The sequence below is a fragment of the Elephantulus edwardii genome, unplaced genomic scaffold, assembly GCF_000299155.1.
Source record: "Elephantulus edwardii isolate Elephantulus edwardi_28Jun2011 unplaced genomic scaffold, EleEdw1.0 scaffold00093, whole genome shotgun sequence".
Classification (NCBI taxonomy): domain Eukaryota; kingdom Metazoa; phylum Chordata; class Mammalia; order Macroscelidea; family Macroscelididae; genus Elephantulus; species Elephantulus edwardii.
Window position 1 is genome coordinate 11,866,095 of NW_006399843.1, and position 12,186 is coordinate 11,878,280.

Sequence of the window (12,186 nt, forward strand, 5' to 3'; positions counted from 1 at the left end):
TCCCAAAGAGTGGACGTTCCTCCCCACCACCTTGTTCTATCTAACCTCTTGCCCTAACTCAACTCCCTTTTCCTCCCAATCTGAGCAGCACACCCACCTTTAGAGCTGTGGAGATTAGCCCAGACCAGCATCTGGATGTTGTCGCCATCACAGAAAGCAACCAGGAGCTTCAGGTGCAGAACTCAAGCGGGTGAGTGAGAGGGCAAGCACCTTGTAATCCACAAAAGTAAGGCTCCAGCTGGAAGCTGCTCTTAGGGCTGCAGCCCGGCTCACCTAGAGACGGACAGCAAGGAAGCAGTGAGTCAGGATGAACTCCCAGCCAGACAGATTGTTAAATATCAAGAGCTACAGAATCACATGTCTGAGAGGGTTACTAATGGACAGCTGTCCAACAGTGCTGAGCAAAGTGTGCTGTCCACCTGAAGGCAAGAAGTTGGACAAGATGGCCTTCCCATCAGTCTAAGTGGTAAAACTAAAGACTTTCTCCTGCTCACTTAGGTTCCTAAGGTAGCCAACAGGCAAGACTACAAAGGCCATTCTGTCATTCCCTGCCACTGACCAAGGCCTGAGTAAGGCCTTTCCACATTCCCACTCCTCTGAGGAAAGACAGTCCCTGGTCTTTGTCATTGGCCTGTTCCTGTGCCTCACCTCCCAGCTTGGGGCACAGCATCTAAACAGAATCTGTCACCCTGCAGCAGAATGGCCCAGAAACAATGCTATCTTCTTAACATTCATGAAAGTTTGCTAAGGGTTGCTTGGCAGATCAAAGAGAAAATCTTGAAAAGGACAGGGACAGAGTGGTTGTTTGCCTGGAATTCCATCAAAATCCCATTAGTCTTCCTTTGGGAATGCTGCAGTGCAGCAGACTCTGTTCCAGGAGCTGTTCTCTTCCCTCTCAGACTGCCAGGGGCCTGGGCTGGGCGCCCACCCAAGACCCAGAAGAGTGAGGGCATTGGATCCAATTGAATCAAATTGCTTTGAACTGAGTGTTAATACTGTTGCTGCGAGGTGTTGCACATTACATGTTGAGCTGCTAGCCAAAAGGTCAACAGTTCAAACCTACCAGCTCTGGAGAAGAAAGATGGATACCATCCTCCTGTAAAGATTTACAGCCTCAGAGGCCTGGGGGAGGTTTGTTATGAGTTACAATTGGCTGGATTGCATTGGGGTTTGCTTTGTGGCTCCTACTACACAGGTTCCAGGTTTCTCAGGTGGTTGGGAGGGGGCTTGAATACAATAATTCCAGAAGCCTACATTCCTGCCTCCCAGCCAGAGAGGATGAAGAAAGCTCTGTGTCTCTTTTCCAGACCCTGTCTCTCAGGCTCCCTGGTTTCCCTGTACTGCCTTGGTGAGTACACCCCATATTTGACGAATATACCCACCACCATCACCATTAGCACAAGACCTGAGCAGAGAACTGGAAGATGGTCTGGAACCCAGGTCTTCTGGGAGGGAGAGTAGAGCAGAAACACTGGAAAGGCTAGAACTGGACTTATTCCTCCGTAACCACAACCATGGGCCATGTAGGCTTCCGTCGTCACAATCAATTTAGTTATTCAAGTCAGATGGACTACATTAAATTTAGCAAGAAATCATTTAAGAGTTGGAACATATCAAACACTGCTGGGTACTGGTTGGGAGTAGAAAAAGCAGCAAATTAATTGGCTACCATCCTATAGGAGCATGTGCTTGAGCAGAAAGACACACAAAGAGACATGTGGAAGATACAAGCTGGTATCATCAGAAAGTGCAGGCAGGCCACTCCACTGACTTCAGTGTGACCTTGACTAGTTTACACAGCCAGTCATTTCCAAGGTTCATTGACCAAAGAGAACCTCAAGAGACCCTTATTGTTCTAACAAAGGAAATTGGAAGAGAAAACCAACACGTGCCCCAGATTCATCCAACAAGCTTTGTGCCAGAGGTACAGCTGAGTGGGGCCAGGAAGGATGGATAGAATTGGGAATGTCTAAGAGGAGAGGAAGTCTGTCTGTCAGCATTTCTTGTGCAATTTAATCAGCATGTATGTTTACGAACTGGATGTTACGATTCTTGTTTAACATCATGACCGACCCACAACCTAAGTGGTTGGATCTGACACATAACGGCCAGTCAATAAATTAATCCCATTACCTGGTCTTTCCTGGGTAGCACCAAAGGCACAGAAAGATGAGTCACTGGTCCCACTTGAGGAATTTTCAGTCTCACTGAGAAGATACGGTAGATGAATGACAAAAGAAAAGCTGGTCAACACCCAAGACGCACAATAGACATGCCAAGAGAGAATGTCGTGACTGGGTTGAACATTGAGGAATCCATTCAGAGGCTCCAGAAGACAAGAGGCCATGCCTGTCTTTCTACCTTATCACTAAACTTTTCCCAGCATCTAACACTCCCCCTGAGACCAGCAGGCACTCCATGCAAATCTGTGGATTAATGATGTAGTTGAAACAGAAGGCATCATTGAAGGAAGGAATCGTCAGTATATTTGCGTGCAAACACAGGATAACTTTTCATTTTGTAGTCAGCTACAAGTAAATCAATTTGACTAGACAGAGGCCTTTTGTAAGGAAAGGAAATAGCTGCCAGGAGAAACTTAAGCTCAGTCAAAGCAGCAACCTTTCTAAGGGGCTTCAGTAAGGGAATGAGGGGAAGTGTCAAAAGCAGTACTTGAAATTCAAAGTCCCTGAAAAGCTCTACTTAGTGCAGTGTTAGGCCTGTGTCCTTTCCTCTGGAGAATCCATGCTTGTGGTGACTGCCAGAATGTGGCAGAAAATAGGAGTGAGGGGATATATACGCATTATGAGTGGGAGAATCAGCCCAGAACAAGGGAAGACAAGGTATCAGACAGGGAACCTCACTCAGCAGGGGGAAGGGACTTTGAGAAAGGTGATGCCAAGGAATGGAAAGATCCTGTTTTGGAGATGTTATTCCCACTTCAGGTCTCAAAGGAGCTTGTGGGTGTCTATTTTCTCTTACTCTGAGGGAGCAGCTGAGGACACTTCACCTGGGTAGATTTTCACAATTCTGCATCACTCTGGTTTGAAGGTCATGAATTCTCAGCACAACAGACACACCCGTGCTCATAGACTCTTAAATCCAACCAAAGCCGGAAAGAGGAGAAGGAGATCTGGGGAGAGAATGTGGTCTGGGATAATCAGTACGTCCCTATGAATAATTCATAACTGGCTGGTCCTCCCACATACTTCTGGGGAGAGTCGCACAGGCCTTGCTCAAGACAGACTTTGGGCTCAAAGCGGAGGCAGCCCCTTCCCCCCCAAGAATCTGACTTCCTGCTTTCTCCTTCCTTCCTGCTGGGCCCAGCCTGTGGTGTGAACCTGAAGGCCCCTCGGGTGGTGGGTGGGCAGATGGCCTCTGTGGACACCTGGCCTTGGCAGGTCAGCATCCAGTACAACAGACAACACATCTGTGGAGGAAGCATCTTGGACCCCCACTGGATCCTCACAGCAGCGCACTGCTTCAGGTAAAGCCCAGGGTTTCAAGGCAATTTAGGGAGATGAAGGGCAAAGTGAGTGGGCTCCTGTTTCCTGACTTGTCTGATGGCCTCACTCCCTGTCATTCTCCCCCTGGGGACCATGTGTTAGAGTCTGACCACCTCATTAAGGCATTGGACAGCATTGCCTTTGTTAGGTATTGAGGGTCTGAGCAGAGGGTGCTGGTTGCCAAACTTGCCCTCTGTCCAGTGGGAAAGCATCAGTTAGCCAGTGTCCTCCCCACTACGCTCCAGCACAGATGTGCAAGATAGTCCTAGTATCCCTGGAGTCTCCAAGGCTTTTCCCCAGACTTCTGGGAAGTGGTTCCAGGGTCTACAGTTACTGTCATTTCTTTTTACCTCTGTTGTTGTTGCTGTTGTTGCTGTTAGGTGCTATCGAGTTGATCATAATTCAGAGCAACCCTAAGATCAACTGATCTGAACCCTGTCCTATCCTGCGCCATCCTCTTCTTCTCTGACACACTGAGCCCATTGCTGCGGTCACTGCGTCAGTCCATTTTGTTGACCCTCTTCCTCTCTTTCGCTGAACCTCCATCTTTCTCCAATCATGATGTTCCTCTCCAAGGAATAGCCTTTCCTAACCACATGCCCTGGGAATTAGACATTATTTTCATTTTACAGGTAAGAAACTAGGTCTAGAAAGCAAAAGTAACTTGCTAAGACTCAGATAGTAGATGATAAACCCAAGCATGTTTGTGTCCATATTCTCTAAACTTCCTGCCATGCCACCTTTCCTAACAACATGCCCAAAGAATGGGATGTGAAGCTTTGCCATTTTGTCTCCAAGGAGCATTCTGGCTGTACTTTTTCCAAGACGTATGTTTGGTTTTTTGACAGTCCATGGAATATGCACTACTATTCTCCAACACTATTGTTCAAAGGCATCATTTCATCTTCTGTCATCCTTATTCATTACCCAGCTCTCAGATGTATAGCAAGTAATGTCTAGGAACTTTAAAACAAATTACCTATTCCTTATAAGTCATTAAGAAAGGACTGTCTATACTTCTGAAGGAAAAAAAACACTCCTAAGCCATCTTCCTTTTCATTCCTTCACTCAACAGAGCCTGATTACCTACTAGGTACCAAGAACGATATTTTGTGGGCAAGTACATGAGACCCCATTCTGCCTTTGAGGCATTGGGTTAAGCCATTGGTTCTATAGGGAGTTACATTACTAATCCAAAGGCCAAGCCTCTCTAGTGTTTCAAATCCATTGGTGGTTCCAGGAAGAAAGATGGGTGATTTCCTCCCATATGGCTTACAGCCTTGGAAGCTCAATGTAGTGCCAACTATGAGTCATTTCTGACTTGACAGCAATGAGTTTATTAGAACAAAGCTATGGACTCTTCTCAGGGGTGGAGGAGGGGGGATGCCATTTCACAGAAAGCTATGTCTTCTGTGTGGATAAACAAAACCAGGTACCTATGTAACTGTCCAGTGCAAGTATCACTTGAGTCATACATGCCATAAAAAGGGCTGAGGCAGAGTTGTAGGAGCTCTAGAGCTTGGATCCCGGGAACAACCCCTTCCCCAGATTTCCAGTTGAAAGTTTTCTAGGGTGGATTTCAATGAAGAAGGATCAAATCCTTTTTCAGAGCTTAGCCTGTGGTAAGTACTCTTCTGACTGTTCTTCCCTACCATCCTCTCTGCCCATGGTCATATTGCCTCTGAAGGCAGGGACACCCAAAACCAGAATCTACAGGCTTCATGGATAGACCTTCAGCATGTTTGAGTCAGACCTAAACTCAGCTGTTCTCTGATCCCAGGAAGCACCACGACGTGTCCAACTGGAAGGTGAGGGTTGGCTCAGACAAACTGAGCAACTTCCCATCCCTACCTGTGGCCAAAATCCTCGTCATTGAGCTCAACACCATATACCCCAAAGAGAAGGACATTGCCCTCGTGAAGCTGCAGTTACCACTTATGTTCTCAGGTGAGAGGCTGAACCTGGGCACAGAGCCCAAAGGTGACCCAGCCCCCTCAGGGTCAAGTTTTTGTTCCACTCTGCCACTCACTTACCAAGTGGCCTTGAACACACCCCTTCTCCTTCTCAGGGCCTCAATTTGCCCATTTGGTTTCCGTGAATACTTATAATCCTGACCTTACTGAGTGCCTCTTAGAGCTGTCAGTTAGCATCTCACCCAGTTCCCTATTACAGCTCCTTTGTGGATGTGTTTTCTCCATTTGGATCACATCATATAGACCCAATCTTGTAGATGCACAGAATCTAAAAGATCATTCCCATGGTCATCCTCTGTCATTCTTTCTTGGGTCTGTGAACTTTTAAAAAATATTGCATATTTCTAACAGGCCATCATTTCCATTTTTCCCTCAATTCCAACCAGTGTCCCAGTGTCTGCACAATATTCCATGCCGTGGGATCACTGTGCCCCAGTTTGCTCCCCCCAGAGGTAGAGAGCTCATTATTTCTAAGGGAGACCATAGAGTTTTTTAATAGTTTTACTGGATGACGTATACTTATAATAAGTAGTATTTTTATCAATGTTTTCAAATGTGGACGTTAATTCCTTGGGGGAAAGAGATTACACCGTCAAATAGTTTAGAAACACATTTATAATTCCAATTCTCTCCTTATAGAGTCACGGGACATGGTAGTATAGAAAAGTTATAGGAAGTATTTTTTAAATGTTTTATTGTATTTAATTTAAATTTTTAAGCTTATTTGGCTATGTCATTGTGGTGGTTGTTGTTGTTGTTGCTGTTGTTATGTGCCATTAAGTCAGAGTCAACTCATAGCTGACCCTCCGGCAAGTTTTCAGAGGCTGTAAATAATGTGGATGAGATTACTCATTTTTCTCTCTTGGAGCATTTGGCAGGTTCAAACTATGTGCCTTTGGGTTGACAATACAGCTCCTTACCACTAGGCCACCAGAGCTCCCTTATTTGACCATATTTTTCTCATGCCGCTTCTATTGACGTCCTGTGGTATTAGTGTTATGGAGATCATGAGGTAGAGATTTTCAAAGGACTCAGCTGTCAGATTCTCCCAAATCATGAGTCTCCCTTTTTCCATCTTCTCCTGACAGGAACAGTCAGGCCCATCTGCCTGCCCTTCTCTGATGAGGAGCTCGTTCCAGCCACTCCAGTCTGGGTTGTCGGATGGGGCTTTACAGAGCAGGATGGAGGTAAGTCTTGGATTTAGACCCACAAGGCGAGTGAGGCCCTTGGATGAGGGAGCAACTTCTGGAAGCGATGGGAAAGAGGCCATCCTTCTGAAAAATCCACCCTGCCAGTTCAAGCACCAGGGTTCCAAATAAGACTCAAAGTACTCTTACAACCAGAGAAATAGCTAAGGGTTGTTGTTGTTTACTGTCAAGTCAGAATCAATTCCTAGCTGACTCTCTAGTAGGTTTTCAGAGACAGTAGATTACATAGGAGGAGTTTGCCCATCTTTCTCCCAGAGAGCAGCAGGTGGATTTGAACTGCCTGCCTTTGGATTGGCAGTGCAACTCTTTCCTATTAGGGCGCCAGAGCTGCCCAGTGGTAGAATTGGGAGTAGAAGGCAGAAATGGAGCTGTGTGTGCTCTCAACCTCCTAGGAAAGATGTCTGATGCCCTGCTGCAAGCATCGGTTGAAGTCATTGACAGTACACGGTGCAACGCCGAGGATGCGTACCAGGGAGAAGTTACTGAGAAGATGCTGTGTGCAGGTGTCCTGGAGGGCGGCGTGGACACCTGCCAGGTACAGCCTTAAAGGTCATGAGGGAATTCTATGGTTAAGGATGTAGGTCCTGGAGAGACAAGAAAACCCTGAAACTGAATATCCCGCATGAAGTTTTGCATATGGTAGACACTCAGGATGTAATGAAGAGAAGGAAGGAATAGATAACTTAAGGATTTAAGGATCCTTAAGAGATAGATCCCAAAGAGAAATAACTTAAGAATGTTAAATGTATATTTTATATACTGAGATGACATTACTTAGCTTACTCCTCACCACTGGTAGGATTATGGACCCCTTGCAGGAAGGAACTCAAGGTCTGTTTCTTCTTTGTGAGAGCCTCCAAGCTCCTGAAAACCCACCTCATACTGGCCAAGCTCTGATGTAATCCCACACTGCTTCCTCACTGACCATCAGGACTGCTCACTTCATTGCTCACTGCCATCTAGTCTAGTCTGACTCAAAACAAACCTCCCTTGGGGTTTCTGGGAGGAGATTGTTCATCCTTCTCCTGCGGAGCGGTTGGTGGATTTGAACCACTGACCTTTTGGTTGTCTCCATTCTCCAAGGTTACCTGAGCATTTTCTATTCATTTTGAACCTCTAACTCTGCTCGCATTCTCATTTCTTCACTCAAGATGCATCTGTCAGTTCTTGAGGGCAAGGTACCTACTGAGCTTGGGAGATAAGTTGGCTGCTCTCTGGGGGTTCACACTGGTGAGAAGCTACAGTGACATACAAACACACAGTTGGCAGTGGTGTTATTGGGTCCTGAGGAGGGAAAGCTCAGTGTCATTGGCAGGAAGGACACTCAAGAAATTTGCATGTTCTTGGCTATTTAGTTATTTGTTAATTGTCTCTTTCTCCCTGATTTTATTCTAATTTCCTTGAATAAAGGGATCTTTGATTTTTACATTTGTTACATCTCAATTGCCTAAAACAGAGCCTTGTACAAATTAGACATTCGACAACTAGGGCAGCATGTTTGAGAAACAGCAAATTAAAAGAATATAACTAGACTTCCTTACTGAAGGATCACCAAAACACAGACAAGCAAAAACCAGTTCTTTCAAGTCAGTTATAACTTAATTAAACCATGTAGGGCTTGCCCATAGAAGTCTCAAAGTCTGTAAATCCTTACAGAAGCAAACAACTTCATCTTTCTCCCATGGAATAGCTAGTGGGTTTGAACCACTGACCTTCCCACTGGCAGACAAATTCTTCACCACTAAGTCCCCAGAGTTCCTTAGAGCCTTCATTTTGTAAGTGCAAACTGCAAACTTCCAAAAGAAGACTAACAGCATTTCTGCAACTTACTTACTTGACCTCAGACATGACCAAGAGCAAAGGGCATTCCACTGTGCAGGAAACACCATGAGCAAAGAGGATGAGGGTGAACCAGGAGTACTGCCCCAGAAAATGTCCAAAACAGCTGGCCAGTGTAGGGTGACAGGAAGGAGAAGTCCAGCCCTGTGCCTCGTCCCCCACCCCAGCAGTCCCTGTTCTGGCCTCTCACAGGGAGACAGCGGTGGGCCCCTGATGTACGAGTCTGACCAGTGGCAAGTGGTGGGCATCGTGAGCTGGGGCCATGGCTGTGGAGGCCCGAGCACCCCTGGGGTGTACACCAAGGTGGCAGCCTATCTCAACTGGATCTACAACGTCCGGAAGGTGAGCATGTTTGTCCCATCCATGGTGCCTTCCTTGCCTCCCTCCATAATATATTGAGGTAACAAACCATCCTTTTAGCTTGATTTAATGATTTTAAAACAAAACTATACATCTAAATAATTTTCCCTCCCAGCAAGTGACAGCCCAAGATTCCAACCATAAGGACTGACATTCCTTAGATTATGTGTTGCTGTTGAAGTACCTTAGTGTACAAAACTCACTGAGCTAGCAGAGGGCCTATCAGATCCTTTTGTGGAGTGTGGGTTCTGATAAAGACAAAGATGGGAAGGCTTCTGAGACTTCTAAGCCCCTTGACAGTAGAGAAAGGAGAAAAATCCTCAGAAAATAGGATTTTTGCCATTTTCTTACACCCTCCATTTTCAGATCATTTGGTTTTGTCTTTTTTTGTCTCTTATTCCAGGCCGAGCTGTGAGATTGCTGCTTCTCCACAGTGCTGGGAGCTGCTTCCTTCCTGCCCTCTCCCCCAGGGGTCCCTCAGAAGTCAGCTTGGAGCAAAAGCCCCCTGGGGCACACCTCTTTACCATGGCTCCAGCATTTCTCAGAACAACAAAGGGCCTTCATGTCCACAGGCACTGGGGCAAGTCTGCAACCACTTCCTGGCCTTCCCAGTATCCCAAGGACAGACACAGCCACAGAACAAGCCAATTCTCAGACCAAGGTCTCAGAAGGCAAGGCTAATCTGAGAAGGAACATTCCCATCATGCCGAATGGAGGCCAACTTCGCTGTGAGAGCCTAGACGACTAGGCCTGGAGTGGAAGGAGGAAAGGGTACCAGCCTCTTCTGTCCACTCAGGCCCAAGCCCACCAGGAGAAAAAGCTTTATTTTGATTTTTTTTTAGTATATAGTTATGCTGTTGATGTGAATGTTATCACTGTTGTTACTTGTATACTCACTATTATTAAACATGAAGTCTTTGGCATAAAATGGTTGGGTTTCTTGATAAGAACCAAGAAGGACTATTGTACTATGATGACCTTTATTGTTTGGCCTGATCAAGAAAAAGTCCTGGAGAGGCAGTTGTTCCTCAAATTGAAGAAGGGAAAAGAAGACACAGAGAACAGACTTGATGGGTGAAGATAACTATGAGCTGCTGAGACGGGAAGCCAGAGTGAAGGAGTCATATTCCCACACGGGGCTTTTCCCTATCTTCTTCCTCCCTTCAATTCCCTTCTTGCCTGTGGCATTGTCCATGAGCCAGAATGACCTGTGGTCTGAAAGGGAAATTATTTGGTCATTCCAGTTTGACATTAAGGGGTACAGGCAGGGCAGTGATTAAAACACTTGACTGTTAACCAAAAAGTCAGAGGTCTGAGCCCACCAGTCACTCTACAAGAGAAAGCATACAATCTGCTACTGTAAAGACTTACAGCCTTGGAAGTCCTATGGGTAGTTCTACTATCAAACTGCTATGAGTCAAAATTGATTCCACCTCAATGGGGTCTATAATACATTAAACTGTGGCTCTCTTGTTGCTGAAAAGAGGTATTGTACCTCTGAGTCCTACTTTCTTCCATATTGGTGGTGTGGTTTCTCTGTCGTTTAAAAAACAAACAAAGAAAATCATCACCTGCCAGCTATGAAGCAAGTCCAAACAAAATTCAGTGCAAGGTCAGCAAGGTCACAGCTGGTTAGACTTCCCCCCATCTTTCCAGGATCATTCATATCTTTATGGAACCACCTCTAATATCTTGCTTCATTGACATCACTTTACATGACAACACTTAGGATAGTTACTTTATACTGAGGATCATAGCCACACAATATTAACCATCATTGGCCCACAATATTAACTGTCACAAACAATGAGTTGGAATCACCAGAAATAACAAGTTTAGAACTTCAAGGATTTCAGATGTTAGAATTATCGGATAATTATAGTAATTACTGAAATGTTTATTCATTCATTGTTCTGTGTGCTTCAGCATTTATTAACTCATTTAGTCCTCAACAAACTCATGATTTAGGTGCTAAACATTGTTTTATGAATAAAGAATCTAAGACACAAAGAGATTATGTACTTTACCTGAGGTGGTGGTTGTTAGGTATCATTAAGTTAGCTACGACTCATAGTGACTCCATCAACAACAGACATGAAGCCTGCCTCTCCCACACCATCTTCACAATCAGCAACATGCTCCAGACTTCCATTAGAGTCACTGTCAATTCATCTGGTTAAGGGTCTTCCTCTTTTCCTCTTTCCCAGAATTATATCTTTTTTTCAAGGGCCAGCCCCTCTTGAAAACTTGTGTCAAATGAAGCTTCACCAGCCCTGCCTCGAAGAAACACCTTGCTTGCACTTCTTCAGAGACAGATTTGTTCATTCTTTTGGCAGTCTATGGGATATTCAGTACTGTCTTCCAACACCACAATTCAAAGGCATTGATTCTTCTTCTGTCATCTTTATTTATTGCCCAACTCTCAGATGCATTCAAAGAAACTGAAAATATTATGGCTTAAATCAGACACACTGCAGTCTTGAAACTGACATGACATCTTTCCTCTTTGGAAAAGTACTTTACAGCAGGTTTTTCCAAGATAACACCTTATTTAGATGTCTTGACTGCTGCGACCATGGGTGTTCATTGTGGATCCAAATAAAATGAAATCATTGGCAACTTCAATTTTTCTCCATCGATCATGATGTTAACCCAGTGGTGAGGATTTGGGGTTTTTGTTTTTTTTAACCTGAGAAATCTGACTCCAGAGTTTATGTCATAAACCACTGCACTATAAATCCTCCAATACATACAGACTATGTGGAAATAAGTTTACATAAGATCTCTAAATAAATTTTAATAAGCTTTTAAAATAATTAAGCAAAAATGACCAGACAGATTAAATAAATAATCAAAGAGAGCTCTTGGGAATAAAAATTATAATTATGAAAATAAAAAATGGAATGTTGTTGTTATGTGCCATCGAGTAAAAATGGAATAGATAGGCTAAATATCAGATAAGATACAGGTAAAGAAAAAAAATTAACTGAAAAATACATTAGAGAGTTATTCAGAGAGAAAACAGAAATTGTGAAAAGCTTTGAAACATGGAGACTAGAATATTAAGGTCTAACGCTTCCAGTAGAGTCCCAGGAGAAAATAACAGAGAGAATGGGGGAAGGGGGGAACCAAAACACAAAAACCAGCATCTCCAAAGAACTATTACTGTTATTCATTTCCATCAAGTTGATCCCTGCCCTGTGGAAACCTCCTAAATTACAGACTAGAATCCCTCTCAGTAAGATTGTCTTGACTATGACATTTATTTTTTATTTTTCATGAGGAAGTGATTCTTTTTTTTTA

At 44.4% G+C, this 12,186-nt stretch overlaps 1 protein-coding gene across 1 annotated transcript in view; it reads left to right on the top strand.

Moving 5' to 3' along the window:
- The window catches only part of TMPRSS4 (transmembrane protease, serine 4), a 33,774-nt gene extending 24,476 nt beyond the window's left edge, over positions 1-9,298 (top strand). The window contains exons 6-13 of the mRNA XM_006890882.1: positions 89-190; positions 1,308-1,348; positions 3,325-3,484; positions 5,284-5,450; positions 6,565-6,663; positions 7,077-7,219; positions 8,716-8,865; positions 9,287-9,298. Of these exons, the coding sequence (XP_006890944.1) occupies positions 89-190; positions 1,308-1,348; positions 3,325-3,484; positions 5,284-5,450; positions 6,565-6,663; positions 7,077-7,219; positions 8,716-8,865; positions 9,287-9,298 (874 nt within the window). The remainder of the gene's footprint in view (positions 1-88; positions 191-1,307; positions 1,349-3,324; positions 3,485-5,283; positions 5,451-6,564; positions 6,664-7,076; positions 7,220-8,715; positions 8,866-9,286) is intronic.
- The last annotated feature ends 2,888 nt before the right edge of the window (positions 9,299-12,186 follow it).